Genomic DNA, 21,915 nt, shown 5'->3' on the forward strand with positions numbered 1-21,915 from the left:
TTTTTCTCGGTAAGAAATATATCAGTTTCATTCCTGAGCTGAAAGAAGCGCGAAAGAACCTTTCCACAGCTAAGCCATCGAACTGCATTATAATATGTCAGGTCAATAAACTCGGAATCACATTTACCAGTACTGACTGGAAAATTACTTCAATTGGCGCATTTCTGCACAATTCTTTCGCGGGCCGGATGTGGCCCGCGGGTCGTAGTTTGAATACCCTTGCTCTAGACAATCGGCTCACAGCGGTAAGCTTGTCAGCCTTACGCGCCGACTGCCTTTTACCTCCAATGAAAATTCCTGTTACTCATTTCTCTTTGAGGCTGAGTAAACCCCTGGGCCATAGAGCTGCTGGAATTATTAGGCAAATTGAAACAAATCCACCTCGTCGGGACTCGAACTCGAGAACTTCCGGCTTGTAGCACAGTGCCTCAACCAACTACGCCACGGCGTGCCCCAGATAATAGCCCAGACGGGCAACAAATTTACCATCTTTATGCTAGGTTCCTTACTGTGCTCAAAGCAATGACCACATGGAGAATTGAACCCATTATACGTATACAATCAGAACCTCCTCATTCTTCGTAAAATTAATTTAATTTTTTATACTTCTTACACTAGGTCTCCACAATGAACCCTTTACATGAGTCAGACAAAAAATTATGCATCTGTTATTTTTCTTCATGTTTGATACTTGTTGTGTCAATCCGCTTGACTGGTTCGCTATTTATATTAGGTCAATGAAGCACAATAAAACATTGAAGGTTGCAGTGCTAGGGCCCCTCATACTCATATATTAGGTCAAGTCTCAAACTAAGAAGTTTAACTTCATGAATTCTTCTCCACGCATTGTATCTCATGTTTCTGTTAGCACCCAGTATTGTCCCCTAACACTGTAGTCTACGTTCTTCGTATAGAGACAAAAATCAAGTTTCATATTTGTACAAATTGCAGATAAAATTGGAGCATTTTTTATATTTTAATCATTCGGGTTTTACCGATAAGCCTGGAATATAGAAGATTTCAATCTGTATGGTAGGAATTACGGTATATTATATTCGTAACATCTTTGTGATATCATGTGATCTCTTACTGTTGTATGCTATTGTTTGAAAGATTTTTCACTCAGCTTAACAAATAACTGCAGGTTGCACTCAACTTTTTTAACGGCATTTATGTACTGCATCTATTTTGTGGACATAAGTGTGCTCCATTTTAATATAGCGACGTAGTCATTGAAGTCATCGTTGCAGAGTTAGTGGAGTATACCTTCACTATGCTCCTGGTATTCAAAATTCGGTGAGAAATTCAGACATACAAGAATTTTCTTCTGTATTTTTTATTTTGTTTTACACAAGGTACAATGTGCCCTGTTTCATAATATAGATTCAAATTTTTGTAAGCCTGTCTATATGATTCTTAACAGATTCCCCGCCTGTTGCCGTTTAAAGGAATTTTAATTTAGTATGTTCTGTTGGGAAGTGAGAAGCATTTATTTCCCTGACCTCAAACTTAGTATTCTTCAAGACGATGTAAAAACTATACGATTGAAACGAGATATCTCGTGCAGGGTACAGGAAGTTATTATTATTATTATTATTATTATTATTATTATTATTATTATGTATTTCCATGTCTGTTTAATACCAATTATTGCATTACTGCAGATATAATAACGTCTTAGTGTCTTGTACTCCCTTCTGGAAGAATTCTAAATCTCGTCTGTTCTTTCTTGGCAGATTCTTCCGAATCTGGCTCGAACAAGGGTCGGGAAGGGAGTCGGGTCAGCGGGTCAACGAAGGTGTCGTCGGACGGGAAACCGACGCGGGTGCGCACCGTGTTAAACGAGAAGCAGCTCCACACCTTACGAACGTGCTACAACGCCAACCCCCGGCCGGATGCTCTCATGAAGGAACAGCTGGTCGAGATGACGGGCCTCAGCCCTCGAGTCATCAGGGTCTGGTTCCAGAACAAACGCTGCAAGGACAAAAAGAAAGCAATCCTCATGAAGCAGCAGATGCAACAGGAGAAGGTCAGTCACAGGAGAGTCTTACAACTTGAATTTGTACCAAAATTCATATCTGTTTTATTTGTTTTTGAATTTAAGTAACTCGGTCAATAAAATGAATGAAAAGTGGGGTTCGGTTCTCGGCAGGAACAAATATCCTAACAAATTTGTTGCCCGTTGGATACCGAGGTGAGCTAAACGATTGGGGGGACACACTAACCAATCAGTTTTATGTATTGCCGAAGTTCATATGTGTAGAGCTTCGTATTTTTCTTCTATATAACCTTAGAGTGGGGCACTGTGCTACAAGGCGGAAGGTCGTAGGTCCGAGTCCCAATGAGGTGGATTTTTTTTCCAGCTTACCAAATCCTTCCAGCCGCACTATGGCCGACTCAGCCTCTGACAGAAATGATTACCGGGAATCTTGTTGGGGGGTAAAGGGCGTCCGTCACGTAAGGCTGACAACCTGTGAGCAATCTGTAAGCCGACTGTCCAGAAAATGTTGGAGCCTCGACGTCTCACAAACCTACGGGTCTTCACGGCCTGTTACAGGGATAGCTTTACCTTTTACCTTTTTATGTCCTTAGAATGTGGCGCTTGGCCACAGAAATATTTCATTTATTCAGTTCATTTATGGGCAGTTTAACGAAATTTACTCGACTATCAAGGTCAAGTTAGGTATGAAAGTAATTATAATTTATGAATAAGGGAGGCGTGGGAGGAAAAGACATACACATACATATATATATACAAATATAGGGGCGGACAAAATATTGGAAACACTAAGAAACTGAAGAAAAAATTGTGTTGGCTACATTGAAAGAACATCAGTTCGCAACACTGAACGTTCTTCTTCCATTTGTTTACATCCTGTAGTGTTCGTGTAAGTGCATTAGTAATTTTGTTGAGTGACAGCCCGTGTGAAGGAATCGGAAAGTATGAGACTTGTCCAATTTAGAAAGAGGACAAATTGTTGGTGCGCGTTAACTGGAACATCTGCAACACAAACTGTCACATTATTAGGTGTACTGAGGGCGACAGTTTCTAAGGTTATGTTGGCATGCATGAATCATGGGAAGACAATATCAGCGAAGAGGAACAGTGGGCGAAAATCAACGTTGACAGGCTGAAATTTCTAATCCTCTTATTACTGAAAGTAATGTTCATGTGCGTAAATGGTGGTGCCCCATTACGACCGTAAAACCTGGACATCAGGCAACTGGAAAAGTGTGGCATTGTCAAGTGAGCTGACTTTCACGCTGTTCCCTACATCAGGAAGATTTCACGTTTGGAGAACACCTAACAAAGCCTGCAATCCGGAGTGCCTGGTTCGGTTCCAAACAGTGAAGCACGGGGGAGGTTCTGTGATAGTTTGGTAGCAGTTTCATGGTATCTGCAAGGGAGTATGTAGACAAGTTGGTTAGTCAGTTGCAACCCAATGTCCAGATGATATTTCTGAACAACGATGCAGTTCTCCAAGAATATAACGCCCTCATCCACACAACTGGAACTCTTAAATCATGGTTTGTAGAGCCTGAAGATGAATTTCAGCATCTTCCCTGACCAACACAACCATCATATTTGAACATCATTGAACCACTGAGGTCTGTTTTTGAACTTGAAAATGTTCTTCGACAAGAATGCTGTAAAATTCCCTTAGAGACTACTCATTAGTAAAAGTATATTCCAAGATGAATTGCTGCTGTAATGAAGGCAAAATTTGGTCCAACGCCATAATAATAAAGAAATGTGTACAGTATATGTAGTGTTTCCATTATTTTGTCTAATTTCATAAGTACACGTTTGTATTACTATGATGATTTTAGGATATTTATTTATGCTGCTTAAATTCTACATTTTATATTGTGTTCAACACGATACTCTGAATTTTAGGAATTCTGAGAAAATGATAATTTTCAAGCAGAAGATAAGAACGTAACTTCAAGGCCATTCTCTTGAAAAGTTGTAGAAAATAATGTAGCTAATATTTAAACCGTGATCTGCGGAATAAAGATTAGAATATTAACACTACACTCACAAATTTGGAGGAAGAAGAGAGGAAACCGGCCGCTAAAATTGGTTATGATAACCAGTGCACGGTGCTACCCCGAATACAAGTGAGATCTGTTATCCCCAATCAAACCGTATGCGTTTGACTGTTGCACAGGCTTTCAGGACCTTGACAGTTCAGTACATCCTATGTCCCGAAATGACACCTCATTGTGTTAAGCATATAGCACTGATATACTTGAACCCCGCCCTCAATGCCGCTGTGCGAGACATCCGCTTGGATGCCATTCACAAACAGCTGTCACGTACAGCCTACTTGAGAGAACGTGTCATCGGAGTAGCAAATCAAAAGAAAGTGAAGTAGGAAAGTGAACAGACGTCAGAATCGGTTCATTTTGTTAAGACCGCAGGGTTAGAATGTCCGTTGCCTTCGGTTGTTCCTACTGCAGCTTCGTATTTGGGAGCCTCGGATTCAAATTTCGACCCGTACATTTAGAATCCTGACAAGATTTTGGTGGTTCTCATCAGTGCCACCAGGAAAATAATGGAAGGTAACTAATTCCATGGAGCTGAGCTCTTCTTGAGAAGCTGCCAGTCGTTCAGCTAATCAAACCCTGTTTACAGGATACCTCCACCAGTCCCTATGCTGAACCACCCTTCCATCACTCTAAGATCCATTTTAATATAATTCTCCCACCGACGACTAGGTCTTGTTAGTGTTGTCTTTCTATCTCGTTTTCTCATCATAATTCTACATGCAATATTCTTCCCATGGCAAATATTGGAATGGTATCTCAAATCATGCCACGACCGTTTATTTCCACAAATTTTTGAAATTTGTTATTTTCTATTCATTTTTATTATCAGAAGCCACAAAATATGAGCAAACGAAAACTCGTTAAAGTAAACCAAACACGAAGCTAATTATAGACGTTATTTGGGCCCACTTACGTTACTGTGTTCTGGTGCGTTGCGCATTCTAGCTTGGTAGACGTTCACCAATGTTTCGAAGGAACGTTATGTCTACAGCTTCAGTGTAGATTGTTCTTTTGCCCTAAAGTGGAGGCAGCTCGTTTCTCCAAAAGTCGGGTAAACATCTGCCATACCAGACGGTGTCACATTCCAGAAAAGACTAATCATCTTAGTCACTGACTTAGTGCCTCAAATCGCGGGCAGAAATACTTCAATAAGAAAAGTTGTCTCGAACCTGTGATGCACAACAGACATATAAATTTATGGGAAGTCACGTGACATACTTAAATTTACGTATAAGTTTTCAGAAATCCTTTTCCCTTGCAGTTTTATAACATAAGGCCCATACTAAATTAGAATTATATTTTTATCTTTAAATTAAATTATTATAAGGGAATAGGACATCTCTCTCTCTCTTTCTTGTTGCTCCAACTTGGTGCATAGGGCATCCGTGAAACGCTTGCTTTCAGTTTCTTAATCTTAAGATAATCGGCCGAACTCCTTGGGCGGGGGATGAGCCCGTCATAAGGCCGCTACCTCCACAGACACAGAATGAAAGCAGATATCCATGACTTGAATGGGATTCGAACCCATGATTCCAACGTTCTCGTAACGACGACCGTTCATGGCCACTGTGATCGGCATGTTCAAATCATGGCATACCATAAACTACTAATTTGCGTCTCTTGTACACTGGATAATAAACATCAGAGAAGCTTCGTGACTTGTGGATTTCATTTAATGGATGACAAGAAATTTACATTGCCATGGAGACAGAATTAGCTTGAGACATGGGGAGGTACACAAGCACGGGACTTTTCGATTTTAGTGGGTGTGTCTTCGGTTTGTTCGCCTGGGCGGTAAGCAATCATACATGCACCTGTCCCGCACGCTCCTCAGAGCGCAGACTCGGCTGTCGTCATTAATATTGAGCTTGCGTCTCCGTCGGGGGCAAAATAATTTGGGGTTCGAGATTTGTGTAACTTGCTTATAGCGTGATCTAAAGTCTCTTAGAAAAAACAGAGCCATGTGTACATCGACTTTTGCGATTTTCCGTGCATTTCGCTCCCGCGTATTCAACTCTAGGTAAGTTTGATGAATGTGACCTCTTGTCTCTATGGATTTGAATTACTCCTTCATTTCATACAGTAAACCAGCACTACAATTGTTAAAGTAACTGTAACATGTAAGTGCTGTGTGTTTAAAATATTGTCACTTGTTTATGGCTTCGTGACTAATAATAACGGGTTCTGGATCAGATGATTGGATTTATTAACTCCTTCTTGTATAATAACTCCCCATCACAATCAACTGCAACCGCTCACAATAAATCTTCAGCCGAACCCTTCTTCCTTGGCTGTCGAAGGCTCGCTCCCTTCTCGTTCTCGTTGTACGACTGACTTCTGATTTACGTCTGGACTACTTATATAGTCTCGAGGCGGATCCATTGAAAACACATTCTTTGCCCAGCAATGGATATATGCAAACCACCTACAAAACATCTCTTATTCTATTGTTGTATTTACAGCGCGCTGCATAGCAACGGGCGTTATCCGATTGTTGTCTGCGTATCCGTTGTGGCGTGAATGTGTTTAACAACCCGTTGCCTAGCAATGACAATGGAGCAGATCAAATAGAAAAGAATTCTTGCAATATAATTCTGTTGTTGAGTGCACGTATTTCGGGCGTTGCCTACAAACGGGTCTACATGTCACAGTATATTTGAGGATCCCTCATCATTATGTAATGACCCAGAACGTTAAATTATTAATATTACAGCGTTCCGTATATAAGGTCTCCTATTTTTTTAAAGAAAACTACAACAGATACAGAAAGCATAATAATGCAGTTAAATAGAGCAAGATTTCAGCTACTTACAGTTATTTTTCCACATAATCACCACCATTCGTTATGCACTTTTGCCAGCGATTAACAAGAGCCTGTATGCCGCGCCCGTAAAAGTCTGCGGCAGCAGAGGCTAGCCACTTTCTTTCAGCTGCAATGACAGCATCATTGTCTGGAAAATGTTGTCCAAGTAGTCCATCTTTCTTAGGCCCAAAGAGATGGAAGTCTGAAGGTGCTAAACCGGGGCTATAAGGTGGATGTGGTAGGACAGTCCAGCCAAACTTTGCAATGTGCGCGGTGGTCGCCAAACTTGCATGGGGTCTNCACATCTGTGTTTCATACGTACTTCCATGTCAGACACCATTTTGGTAGACTGCTCTGCTGTCGCTATCTGTCGCACGACAACCAAACTAACAGTAGATTGGCGGGAAGGTTCAACCTTTACTATAACACCACCAACATCCATCTCAGAAGTTACATATTAACACAAAAAAAATAGAAGGCATTATTTACGGAACGCCCCTAGTATAAAGTTGATAGATCTCTTCCTCAACGTAGAGTGGGAACGGAAATCGCTGTTCCTTAGATTTTATTCAATACACAGAGCTTTTCATCTGTAAAAGTGTCTTCTCAAAGCACTGCTTACCCTCAGAGATGGTTTATATGGATAAGGATTAATTCTAGATTGATTTACACTCAGTTCTTATTACTAAGGTTTCGCAGTCTTAGATGCCTGGAGATTTTCTCCTACACCAAGTTGCTCGGCGTCTATATATGTATATAAAGAAAGAGAACCTTTTTCGAAATACACAAGGCGTTGGAAAATAGTCGACTTTGATTTTTGACATCTTTGCCGTTAAGCATCAATTATTGCCAATGTGTATACTGGCAGAGAAGCACTGCATGTTTGTGTGTGACGAGGGACATTACTTGGAAAACAGTATGAATAGCCATTCCAATATGTATAAAAAAAAGTAATACCTCTGTAACAGGCCGTGAAGGCCCAAAGCGTTGTGAGGCGTCGAGGCTCCCACACTATTCTAGACAATCGGCATAAAAATGGAGGTCTTGTTGCCAGCCTTACGCACCGGCAGCCTTTTACCCCCAGGAAGATTCCTGGTACTCATTTCTGTTAAAGTTTGAGTCGATCCTCGGGCCATAGTGCGGCTGGAAGGATTAGGTAAATTAAAAAGTTCAATGACCTAGTGGAACTGGCAAACGTACTGTTGTAATACTGGGCAAGGATAGCTTTTGGACATTGATTATATAGCAACGTAAGTGTGCAGACTGAATTCAAGAATATGAACTCGAAGCGAATGTAATGGACCTGTAACACTATGAATATTAGACCGTTAGTTTTGCGGATTCTGCACTTATATATTCTCACGCAGTTTGTCTAGCTACGAGCACACGGATGCGCATTAATCCCTAACGTACGTGACATCGTAACTGTTCGTGACTTAACGGTATAATAAACAAAGATTTTATCTGAAGATGGGCAGTGGCAACTAAACACAGGCAATAATCACGCTCTGTATTAGCACACTATATCTCCCAGCTCAGCCATGTGCGGTAATTATTCTAATATTAGGCGATAGGGATGAGACGCCTTAAAGTCTGATACGAAAGTTTCAGAGGAAATTACTGCCTCCATCTTCAAAATCGATATACTCTAAATTGAAAGGAGTAGATGTCCTTTCAAACGTTGGGATCTATCTACCAAATTACACTGCGTGACTCCCCAGAGGACGACCATCTTTATATTTGCCGCGCTGAGAACTTTCGATTATCACTTAGTCCAATGATGTACAGGTTATTAAAGCTGTTAATATTTGTGTTAAAAATAAAAATCTTTCATTGATCATTTCATTTACTTCACTCGCCCCTGAGAGGAACGGACAAAGATCATGTATGGGGGATGAGTGTTAATATTTCTCAGCAGAGGACTGCCGCGGTTATAAGACCACGTCCACTGCATATTGGCAAGTGTCCGGTATTCCGTGACTAAAAATAACGAGTTCTGAATTAGATTATTGAATTAATTAACACCTTCGTTTACAATCTCACTTATTCACAATCAATTATAGAGCTACTGCTAATATAACCACTTCATAAATCACTAGGACACGCTATTTGTTCCCTGACAGCAAATTTATCACAGGAACTATCACCTCAAATCATTATGAAGTCTTCTTGCAATTTCTTATTCAATCACCTTGGACTACCGACTCTCCAGAATTCGACCCAATTCTCCAATTTTAGTCCTCTAATCCCTCTAGCTACAAGCAGACTCTCGTTATATACGGGTCGGATCTCACTGAAAACATGTGTGACATGTCAAAATGCGTGGCGCCAACCACATAGAAAACAATTCTTGTCTTTTATAGCTATTCGGCACGGGCAACACAGAAAACATAGTCTCTCTGTTGTTGTGTGGCTTCGCCGCGTACGCGAAAATATATTTAGCGTGCGTTGCCTAGCAATTCCCTGATCAGTAGAGTTGAACCTGTATCTTCAATGAAATAAGGAAGTAAATTCACTATTAAGTAAATTACTTCTATATTTTAGTGGTTACAAATTAATTACTGTGAGTCGTTTTATGTTAGATTGTAGTGGAGTCATGTTATAAGCGCGTCTACTGATGTCCTTAGTAAAAACGTAAATTTATTCTTGTACTTACTTATGCAAATAGGCCGAACCATAGCTCAAGCGGTTAGTCGCTGGCTTCCGACCGCGGCGGGCCGGGTTCGATCCCGGGTCTGGTCAAGCGGGGTTTGTGGTGGGCAAAGTGGCGCTGGGGCAGGTTTTCTCCGAGAACTTCGGTTTCCCCTGCCAATCTTCATTCCACCACTTTCTCCACACTCACCCTCACCTATCATCTGGGGCTGTTACAATAGGCCAGAAGTGGCCGCAGTACAAGGGACTTAGTCCCACCCCACTAGCAATAAAAAAATACTTATGCAAATAAACACTGTACCATGAAGGTGTATGGGGAGTGGAGGTATAGCTTCATCATTCTTGATCTTGGTTCTAGATGGAGGTGAGAGTTCAGCTTCACGCCACTGCTGCTTTACTCGCGCGGATAGAGCCCTCAGTACCCATTGGATAGGAGGTTGGGTAGGCACCAGAGCCGGCCTGGAATCTATGGAGTAGAAAAGGCTTTCTTTCCACTTCGTGGAATCATTTACCGACTCGGCCGTCCAGCCCGTAACCCATTCGCTGTACCAACTGATCTGTCCCGGCTCCTTGTAGCACGACCGGCGACACAGTGTTCTTGGCTGGCACCGTGGCCTCCGTAACGTCACAAATATCATTATGCTGCTATCTATTTGTATAGTTTGGCTATTGCTGCAGATTGACCACAGCCACTGCCGAGAGCTCAGTCGGTGAAGGGGTTAGCTGTTATCCATTATGCTATCCCATGGGTACTAGGCCTCCGAAAATCCTAAGTTTATAGAACAAAAATGTTGCCATCCTGATTAACTCTACCACAGCGGTTCGTATTTCTTTTATGGAATTGTGTGTATATAATATAATTTCACTCATCTCAGCAGTGCACATTTCATTTGCATCAATCCACCAAACTTTTCCTAAAATGCACTGCTCTGTGTCATCTTTGACATACATGGAAGACATATTTATAAGTGTTAAGGAAAGCTGAAGGTGGGTAAACTTGAATGAAATTTCTGTATCCATCAGAGATACTCAACTTACTAACATTTTTCACCATTTGCATTTGAAAGCTACATAAAATATAGATTTTCATTTATATTAATGTATATTACAAGAAACCATGCCGAGGTTTTCATGTAATATTAATTGCAGTAGTATGATGACACTCAAGAATCTGAAACACATTTCTGTTAACGAGATAAATATTGAATTTAATAACACAAAATGTAATGAAATAAACACAGAATTATGACGAACATTATGAATATAGAATATATTTATATTTAAAAATGTAATACTGGATCGAATAATGTAACCAAAGTACAGGGGCTCTATGATTGGTTCAGAAGGTATGATAGGTGTATTGAAATTGGTACTGATGAGCGATCAGCCTGAACGTTGCTCATAGATGGCAGTAGATACCAACGTAGATGGCGCTTGTGCTTTTTGCTTTTTCCTTATCCAAATTGCCAGAGGCTGACTAGAACTGTCCTAATTTAAAAGGCTTAACTCCTTGTAAATCTACACTGCATGATGCCAGTGGCCAATCATTTTGCAACTATTGCTTTGCTTAGCTTTAAAACATGCTAAGAAAGAACTGCAAACTGTCAAGGGATCTAGAAGTATAACGAACCTATAAGTGTAACAGAACTCGCTAATATGAAATGCATTTTGAACGTATTAAGCTTACATCAAAACTCGCCATTCGGTTTAGGAAGTGGAGGTGCATAGGCCATGGTAGCTGTCACAGTCCGCCTTCTTAGCATACTTCCATAAAGAGCGACATTGTCCCTGTGCTTAACTAATTAATTAAGGGTCGCACCATAGGTCAAGTCGATGGCTTTCCACCGCTGCGGCCGGGGTTCGATCCCGGGTCTGGTCAAGTGGGATTTGTGGTGGACAAAGTGATGCTGGGGCAGGTTTTCTCCGAGTACTTCTGTTTCCCCTGCCAATCTTCATTCCACCGATTGCTCCACAGTCACCCTCACCTATCATCTGGGGCTGGTACAATAGGCCAGAAGTGGCCGCAGTACAAGGGACTTAGTCCCACCCCATTAGCAATAAAAAAGCTAATTAATTAGGCATTACGTCTTGAAGACGTATGGAGGAGTGGATATATAGATGCACGTATTCTTGACGTAGGCACTAGATGGAGGTGAGTGGTCAGCTTCGCGCTCCGATTGCTTTCTCCCCGAGGAAAAGTCCCCGATACCCATAGAATAGGAGGCTGGGTGGACCTCACAACTGGCATGGATCGCGTGGAGAAGAGAGAATTCATGCCTGTACCGGAACTCCAAATCCACACTGAATTAAGCCATGACAGCTTCCTTCTCCGTATATGGGTACATACTCGTACAGTCTTCACATCCCACTCCATGCTGAATAATCTCCGCTCTTCATACAACGTGAACAGTTATGTTAAGAGAATATTAAAAAAAAACTCCGTGGTTTCAATCCGCAGACCAAGTACTGTTTACCGACGTAGCGACCGCCGTTTGACGGCGAAGTTAATGCCAACTTTAGCTGATAGAGGGTGTCGCGTGGCCAGCGCAACAAATCCCCACTCCTACTAATATGAGAGAAACAGATATATCGATTTTTCTTTACCGTTTCCTAAGAAAGTCTGGAAGATTTCATATGATTTGACATCAAGCAACGCTATGTATTGATCTGTCTTCCTGCTTTTTGTTAAGAAATTTTCCAATGCCAGTCTGGAATAGGAGAGTGGATGTCCGGACTCAGCTTTTCATGACTGTTTTCAGTCTTCCTGTAGCTACCTTAGAAATCTGTCACAGCTTTTGCAACTCTACTCTCAGTTCTCATGCCCCATCTCGTTCTAAGTTGCACGACCAGAGACAGTTGAGAAAGCTTTGTCAATCTCTGCTACAACCGAAATATTTGTAATGTGATTTCAGCTCTTTCTGTCTCCAAAGAACATGATAACTTGAAGCTTAAAATATCTGGCATACGATTGGGAAATTCCCGGTTCGTTTATCCGACGAGATATCAATTATGCTAGAAGTAACTTCTCGTTGTCTTTCTTACCTCGTCTTGACGAATGCCAGAACGAGAATATAAAATATTTGTTCAAATTGCTTCTGCCTAATCCTTTTATGTTCAATCGATATGATAATTCTTTCGTATAATCACGTGCTAAACAACCTCTTCAGTTGATGAAGAGTTAACTCAAGAGTTGGTTCAAGCTCTTTGCTTGTATTAGGGAGATGTCCAATTGGAATCTTGGCGGAGACACAAACTTTCCTGACCGGGGTTATGTGTGATTTTCTCAGTCCCTCGGGGTAAATACCGGATCAGTGATTGAAGTCAGATACTCCCGTTTATTTCCATATTATTTACAATTTTTATTCACAATTCATCCTATCATTCGACACCCTATAGAGTATGAGCCATTGTCAAAGTCGTTACATAAACTAACAAATGAATAAATAAGTACTAAAAGATACAGCGTCATTAAATAACGTATTATTGATTCATCTCTGCATGTGTAAAGAAGTTGACAGTTGACAAATAAGTTCTAAAATTTTATGACGATGTTACAGCGGTACAAATATTATGTTTTTGGACATTATCCATCATCTTGTCTCTATCTAAAAACCGTCCTGTTTATTTTTCAAAACGCAACGTTTCGGAGACAGAATCCAGTCTCCAAAACGTTGTGTTTTGAAAAATAAACAGGACAATTTTTAGATAGAGACAAGACGATGGATAATGTCCAAAAATATAATATTTGACAGTTGACAGTTAAGAAAAATTAACCTCCTTTTTACTCTTACTTTCTTACATTCTTCCATGTCACAATCTACTAGGATTCCTGTTAAGGGCTAAGGTTTTCTAAGAACTGATAAAGTCGCTAAAACACATTAAGGGTTAAAACAAGGACAGAAAGTAAGTAGTGACATAAGACACGTGTCGTGCTTCGCAGTTAGCTATAGCTAGGGCCGTTCCATAGCTCAAGGGTTTAGTCGCTGCCTTCACACCGCGGCGGCCCGGGTTCGATCCCGGGTCTGGTGAAGTGGGAGTTGTGGTGGAGAAAGTGACGCTAGGGCAGGTTTTCTCCGAGTACTTCGGTTTCCCCTGTCAATCTTCATTCCACCAATTGCTCCACAATCACCCTCACCTATCATCTGGGGCTGGTACAATAGGCCAGAAGTGGCCGCAGTACAAGGGACTTAGTCCCACCCCACTAGTAATAGGTATAGCTACCTGATTTTTTCTCTGAAATTCCAGATTCAATCTAATCCAGTGAATGGTACCCTAATAGTTATCTCTCATCTCTCCAAATACATTGCGGTACGTTAAAAGGACACACCTTTGGCCGTCACATATTCATCACGATTAATAACTGCACAAACCTCAGCATTTGTCTCCATAAAGCATGCATTTGAATAATGGGGTACTGTATTATAATGACAAATTCAAAACAAAAGTACGTACATGGTGCAAACGATGGAATGCATGCGGCGAACAGACTTACAGAATGACTTAGAGAAGGTTGCAACACAACTCTAAGAACAATTCGCATAGCTGAGCTCTTTTGCTGTGCTGCATTCATTCGATTTTGCTTTGTCTTTCGAAGAACACAGATGCAGATTAACAAGATTATATTTTGCAAAGGAACTTTCCACAATAGTTCCTGGAATCAGTATGTCACTAAACCATTTACTGTAAGCAAGTGTCTCTGAATCTGTTGTTACACTGAGTGAATATTCTTGAAAATACAAATATTCTGCAACAATAAAACGAAGTAAGGTTCAAGTTGTTCACGGTGAACACCAGTAAATGTTCAAGATATTTACGGTGAACACCAACAAAGAACTTCAGCGAGTAACTAGTGGAAAGAGTTCAATGCATCACGCTAGTTAAGACGCAATTTTAATTACTTTGTTCACTAATTTTAAAAATTTAAAACTTCATTCTTTATTTTTCATTTTAGTCAGTGCCTAGCCTAACAAGACACTGTACAGTGTAACGACTTAAACAGTCCTGTCATATGCACAGGGAGATTCTAACGTGACAGTGTGACAAGAGTTATAGAAGCATAAAATTATGCAAGAGAATGAGTAAACTATAGTTCATGATGATGATCCAATTATGAAGAGAAGCATAGATGAAGCTACTAAATTCACCAGAGTGAAAACCGGAAGTATCTAGTTAATCGTCTGCATCCTAAAGGAAGAGCAGAGTTTTTTGACGAATGACGTCACCAGTACAGATATTGAACGGTATTCTTTCCGCAAGAGAAAAAATTGTCTTAAATATTTCAATACGTTTTGAGAAATCCATCTGGATAAGCTCCGTGCTTTAAAGATATTATGGAATATTTGAGAACGAGAATAAATTCTGGATATATTCGTAATTGTCATTATTCAGCTGCAGAATAATTATTACGTCAGTGCTTCACGATTCGAAAAGCTGATGATCAAGGAATACGAGTATAATGGGATAACGCTGTCAGTTCTGCTGTGTGGATGAGATAAGTGGCCCCTTATTTCGAGAATTTAAATTACAGGCGGAAATATATGAAATTTTAGTCATGATAATTATATTATACTAGTCTGGACGACATGTTTCAGCGCATATATTCATCTTCATGCCTAAAAATATCCGAAGATATGCGTAATGGTTCATGCAGAAAATCAAGTCCTGAGGATGGTACATATGTGCTGAAACATGGTGCCTCTTGTAAGATTTGAGGCTTTCACGGCGGTGACTATTAAGAAAGCAGTCTTCTGGGATTTGGCACCGCGTATATGTGGTGTTAACCGACTTTCCTCCGAAACGTCGGTTAACACCACATATACGCGATGCCAAATTCCAGAAGACTGCTTTCTTCATGGTGCCTCTTGTAGAGACTGGTAAAATAATATAAGTTGTGTGGTTGAATGTTTATGTATTTTAAAAAATACACAAGACACAATGCGACACTTTTAACAAAGTGTAGGTGTCTGAAGGCAAAGCAGCCAGAAACTTCGCGATTTATGTTTGTAAACCAATAATTTTTTAACACTGATATATATATTGTAACGTGTCTGGAGTCCAAAAGAGACACTTCTGTGGAAACGCCAGAATAGACCGTTGCATAATAAACAACAATTGCTCTACTGTAGTTCTAACAGGAATCTCCACGGTTACGACGAATACGCGAAGGTTCCCACAGAGACAACGCGATAACAATGGGTTATTGCGTAGGAAACGCGGAGCCAACAATGCAACGTCTCCACCGCTATAACAGAGGGTTCGTTACCTAGCAGCGGCCAAGGATAAATAGCCCAGCTTCGACACGAAGCCGGTCAGTCTCGGAATAGTCTTCGGAGAAGTGAGTCTCGGTTCACCCTTCGGAGAATGAAGTCGCGGATCGCCCGTCTAAGAAGTCAGTTTGGAATATCCGTCTCGCCCGAATATTGTGAGCAGTGATTGTAACACTGCAAGTGCAAATGATTGTAATGTGTGTAAATGAGCGAAAGAAATAAATTCGCTATATATCAGACGACGGCGTCAACTTATTTGTAGCGTGACACACGAAACACGCTACAATATAGAAAAAACTGATGGACTAAACATGAAAGACGAGTCAAGGGATATACGCACAATGTGAATTTTTATTTTATTTTTTTCATTTGTCCACCTTAATTTCATTTTCATTCATGGATGAGGCGGAATCATGGAGGAAAAGTACAACTAGTAAACGAAGAAGAGGATGGGAGATTAGTAGTAACTACATGAGAGTTCATCTGGCCTACTGTCGTATAGCGGGAAGGTCCTTAGTGTTAACTGTGTTGAGACTTCGCATTCTGCTACCATAGCGTTAGCCTAATTAAACAAAACAAGCACTGAACATGGGCAGATATTTTCCTACTATAAATGCGTTGGTAATATGGAATTAAATACATGAGACGTGTACACTTCTTTTGTAGATGATAAGTAGTAAACGAAAAAACGAAGAAGATAACAAAAAACTGCCCGACAGCTTCCTCAAATGACATGTTATGAGAGGTTTCTCTTCCTTATACCGGGACAACAAGCGACCGAAGACTCAGTAGAGACCCAGTCGGTGAAATACGCATGCGCTAAAGGAGTCTGTGTTGCTCTCAGGGCTATCAAGTGGTAGCGTAGTTGGTTGAGGGGCTATGCTATAAGCCGGAAGGTCGCGAATTCAAGTCCCGGTGAGGTCATTGGATTTTTTCAATTGATCTAATCCTTCCAGCCGCACTATGGCTCCGGGGTTGACTCAGTCTCTAACTGAAATGAGTACCAGGAATTAATTAAATAATTTTCCTGGGGAGTAAAGCCCGGCTGGCGCGTAAGGCTGACAACCTTACCGCCATCTTTGAGCCGATTGTCTAGATAGTGTGGGACCCTCAACGTCTCACAACCCTATGGGCCTTCACGGCCTGGTACAGGGATAGCTTTACTTTTTTTACTTTTACTCAGAGCTATAATTGATTGCGCTAAGCGCTGTTCAGAATTTCGAAACACTTCTGTTATAACTGCTTTCCCTTTGTGAATTCGATTTATGTTTTATTTTGCTAGCATCTGGTTGGGTCCTGTGGAAGACTTGGTATGTTCTATAGTTAGATGAACACAGTACAGTAGGCTGCATGTATCTGTTGAGTTAGATAGTAGAACATACACTGTTCTCTGTTAGGAATTCTTTGTCACGCGGACAGGAGAAAGCAGAATGAAGGTGAACGCCTCGGAGTGTCATTGAATAATTGTAGCAGCAAGTTCTGCATTTACAATTCTCATTATTTCACGTCGGAGACAACTTCTGGGCGGTTCTCAGAACACGCGGACTTTGGCACTACCGGGGATTGGACGTGGGAAATATATAAATAAGACACAGTACTGCAGTCTCGAGATTAGTGGAATTTAACTCTAAAATTAACAGATGTGACAACTTCGAATTTCATAAGGCATCGTATAGATGAGCCGGGATAGCGCAGTCAGTATAGCGACTGCCTACAGGCTGGAGACCGAGGGGTCGGAATTCGAGTCCTGGTAGGGTCAACAATTTTCTCTCCTTCACGTTGTTCAGACCGGCTCTGGAGCCCACACAGTCTCCTATCCAGTGGGTATCGGTGCTCTTTCCCCGGGGATAAAACGGCCGGGGCGTGAAGCTGACCACTCACCTCAAGCCAGTACCAAGGTCAAGAAAATTATTTCTATAACTATACTCCCCCATATGCCTTCATGGCTTAGTGCTTAATTAATTAAGCACAGGGACAACTTTACCTTCATTATTATTATTATTATTATTATTATTATTATTATTATAGATGAGCGAGGAACAGTTAGTGGAAAGAGAATTAGTGGTGAAAACTATAGTACTCGAAGAAACCTTGAATCGGTGCTATTTTTTTCACAGTGAATCCAAAATGAGACTGAACCCGGGCCGCCCAGTTGGGAAGCCGGTGGCTGGTTGCCTGAATTATGGCACGGCCATGGCGTTAAACCTAAATAATAGAGCCCTGAAAGGGTTAGAGACGTGTATAGTAATGGAGTGGAAGTTATTATTTACTGCTTCATTTTGACTAACTGTAATAGAGACGGAACAGGGATGCATTATGGGAAAAGAGCAGCTAAAGTAAACAAGGCGATGGAAGGCATATGAAGAAGTTAGGCCGACCGCAAAGAGGGAAGCGGCTGCTAAGTATTGTATGACAGTGTCAACAATGAAGGCGGACACTCATACGAACCCTCGTCTTAACCACAGATGCCCCGACAAAATATTGATCGTTCCAGGGGTTACTTATTGCCTTTCCTCAAGTTCCTGTTTTCGTCATTCTATGGGGATTGTTATGTTAAGCGTAAACTTATATAAGGAGAAATGAACACGCTCGAAGGCTACACGTATCGGATGACAGACCGTCCTGGGTACGAGCCCTAGCACACATTCTCGGGTTTCAAGGTCATTCTATAAATTGACAGGCGAACTGTTCTGCAAAACAGTGTTTATAAATATGAGTTTTGCCCTAGCACAGTCATGCCCGTAACTCCCTGAGACTGCTGAGGGTGAAACATGGTCATGAGTCCCGTGGGATTCAGAACCAATAATCACTGTGCTGGCGATGGCCAGTAATTTAACAGTCAGTCAGTCAGTCACACTCGTAATGTTTAAGTAACTTAATTGATCTGAAGTCTGTATTAGATACAGACACGTGATATAAACGATGGAGGACGTTGATTTAGAGAGCATATTCCGCCTTCAGGATTGCAGTATGACATATAAGACGTTGCATTAATGTTGAAAAAAGACTAATTTAAGTAAAGCGAAGGGAAACTGTGTGAGGAAAGAAGGAAGTGAAAGGAGCAGAAGTAATTAATAGTAAGGAATGAAGAATGAAAAAAGATGCAAAGAGAAATGTTCAGAGAAACAAGAAATAAATAAGGAGAGTAAGAGATGGTAAGGGAAGAATAGAGAAGGAGTAGGAGAAAGAAAGAAACAGAAGTGATAAAGAAAATTATATTTTCTATGCATACTTTGGTGTGGTGCTGTAAGTACAGCCTCCCACTTCGAGGTTTGTGCGTATTGTGTAAAACAGTAGGTCTGTACATCGTTTTACAAGGGATAAACTCCATAAATATTCCGAATGTTGTATCTCTAGATCATCCATCTGCTGATTGCAATGTAGTGTTTATCTTTAATCCGATGTCATTTTGTAATCCAAACGAATTTTCAATTTAGGTCACTTAGGGTTATTTTCTAAGGGAACAAACACTCTTTTGACACCAAATAATAAAGGAAAAATGGAGACAATAAGGGTACAGAACAGTTCCAGAGGGTTTAACTGATCGAATTTCACTAAAAGAAATTCCATATTTTCTGGTTTGTGTTGTCACCAAAATTTGTCACAGGAGTTCTAATTTTCATTCATTAAGGCTAAGGAAAGTCTGAAGTCCTAAAGATTTGCGATTTCACTTAGAGAGACTTGGCTAGTTTAATCCAGTTATGTGAAGTTACTACTTGTGTTAGGGGCAAGACCGCCTTTGACGGGAGGGGGAGGGGGTTTCTTTGTCGCAGCTTCCGTCCAGCGGCCGACCTAACTCCTCAACAGCATCACTTTGAAACTTTTTCGTAAGAGCAGCCGCGCAGAAAACTGCTACTGCTCCCACCTAACTGAAATACGCTGAGAGAAAGAAAACCTCTCCATGTGATGATGATTATTAACGACTGAGCCGTTAGTCACACTGGAGAATAAGGCTGGGGCCACACGAGCGCACAAAATGCGTCCGTTGCAAAGAACGTACTTTATGACGGGCGTTGCTGAGGACACCACACAGTTGCAGAATGCGGCGCGTAGTTTTTTGTCTGCAATGGAGCCAGAAGAAATCATAGCATTCGCCTCTTTTGTTTATTTATGCAACGGACGTCACGACGTTCGTTACAACGGACGCATTTTGTGCGCTCGTGTGGTCCCAGCCTTAGAGCCGAAGCATGCAGAAAGTATTTCGCTTTTCGTTCCGTTCTTCTTGAACAAAATCTGTGGGTATTTGTAGGGCAACTTTAACATATTTCTAACAATTGAGGGGCGGGAGAAGCGGAGCTAAGGTGCCATTTTGAGGCGGCGTATACACGCCGATGTCAATATAGTAGGTTAACCCCATTGTTCTGAAAATTTAGGCAATATGGAACTTTTTACGAGGGTGTTACTATACTCAATATTACCCAAATTAACGGCCGTGGGGATCTGTTCCGCTGATCACGTGACACCATCTATCCGCTAAAGTTGACTTCGCCGACAAGCAGCAGTCTCTCGGTCGGTGTGGTTCGCTTTAGGACTACAGACCACGGATTTTTTTTTGTTTGTGATCTCACAACATGAGCAATAATTCTCTCACAAGGATTCTCGACGTTACGTACTTTCACATTAAACGCCTTTGTTTTCGGATGTCCCACAAGCAGAAGTCGTTTTGTGAGGCAAGGAGAACCTGGTGGTCATTCGGCTAGTCACCGACTTCCAGTCCTATATTAGGAGATGTTCATCTAATTCTTCTCCTGCAAGAAGGTCACGTGTGTGGTTCTGCATGCCACACCACACGCTTTCAGACTGATAACAGAATAAGTATGATGATCCGATTAATCCTTGAATCGAGTAAGGGGTTCAAAAATGTGTCGGTAAATATTTGGAAAAGAAGTCCAGTAGGTAGGCAGCGTTTAGAAGAAAAACCAGTCGAGCCTACGGCTGCACTGGACTAGTCTAGTTTCGCATACAAAAAATATTAGTGGAGTTTGGCTGTAGTTGGACCGGCGCTACAGGTTGATATCTTGTACATAATTCCGTCTGCGTTGTTTGCCTCTTATGTCTGGTTGCGGCCCAAGTTATTACAAGAAAGGGAATTCCCTGATGTCAGCTTTAAGCCACTGGTATGGCAAGTGGAAATACCATTAATTCAGGAAAACTTCCAGCAATGAAAAACAATGAAAAATCCGAAGCAGTAAAAATACCCCATGGTGAAAATTTATAAATGATACATTCACAATTTCTTCGACATTTTGTTCTTGCGGTAGATATGGATGAGTCTTTGTTCTCTTACCACCACGTCTTTTAGAACGAGGATACATAATCACTTCCACTTCACTGGTACAAATTTGCCTGGATGGACTGCTGGTTCACTGACGACAGGTTTAATCTATGTATTTTTTCATGGAAACGCACGGCATATTTTAAATATTACTAATACTAATGGGTTTGTGAATTCTCTGCCACAACAAGAGGGTTAGTATTAATTATTCACCTGTTTTTGTATCTTTTATTTCGAAATATTCTTGCGCTTCCGTTACTAATATACTTTGAAGATGTTAAACTTCGTAAGTGGTCTTTCAAAATGATGGGATGTATTTTGTATCGCACCGTAAAGGGAGGCATTGCTTTGAACGAAACAATCCGACAGTCTGGTGTTCAAAAACTGCCCTAAAGCGACATGAAGAACGTGTTCATCGTGTTGAAGAGAAGAAGGCTGCTGACAGTGCTGGAGACATTTCACAAAATTTTGAAGAAGAGTTTGTCTAACATACGTTGTAATAAGAACAATGTTTATTCGAGTTATAACACATGAATTGATAATGGAAGACATTCTCGGATAATCAAGAGAATCACATTTCACATAAGCTAAACTTACAAGAAAATTTAAAATGAAAGGTAAAAAATGTTTTATGGATTTAGGAGAAGAAATGACAACATCATTAACCATATTTTTTTTTAAGGAGGGAGATTAAAGATTGTTGATGAAAACAATCTTGGCGCCACTCGAATTTTTGGCAGGCCCTGCATCAGCAGTAAACTGTAAGGCACAAAAATAATAGCACAAAAATGCAACCGGCAAGCCGGGCCCTCAACTGAGCGGCTGGACCCTGCTTTCCGTCCATCATTATTCTAGGACTCGAGCTA

The 21,915-nt window shown here is 41.0% G+C and overlaps 1 protein-coding gene across 4 annotated transcripts in view; it reads left to right on the forward strand.

Annotated features, from left to right (window-relative positions):
* Positions 1-21,915, forward strand: part of LOC111870049 (insulin gene enhancer protein isl-1) — a 252,674-nt gene that overhangs the window by 178,725 nt on the left and 52,034 nt on the right. For all 4 annotated transcript variants that reach the window (XM_023862008.2, XM_023862007.2, XM_023862009.2 and 1 more), the window contains exon 4: positions 1,737-2,029. In XM_023862008.2, coding sequence (XP_023717776.1) covers positions 1,737-2,029 — 293 coding nt within the window. The remainder of the gene's footprint in view (positions 1-1,736; positions 2,030-21,915) is intronic.

The sequence above is a fragment of the Cryptotermes secundus genome, unplaced genomic scaffold (genome assembly GCF_002891405.2).
Source record: "Cryptotermes secundus unplaced genomic scaffold, Csec_1.0 scaffold165, whole genome shotgun sequence".
Lineage (NCBI taxonomy): Eukaryota > Metazoa > Arthropoda > Insecta > Blattodea > Kalotermitidae > Cryptotermes > Cryptotermes secundus.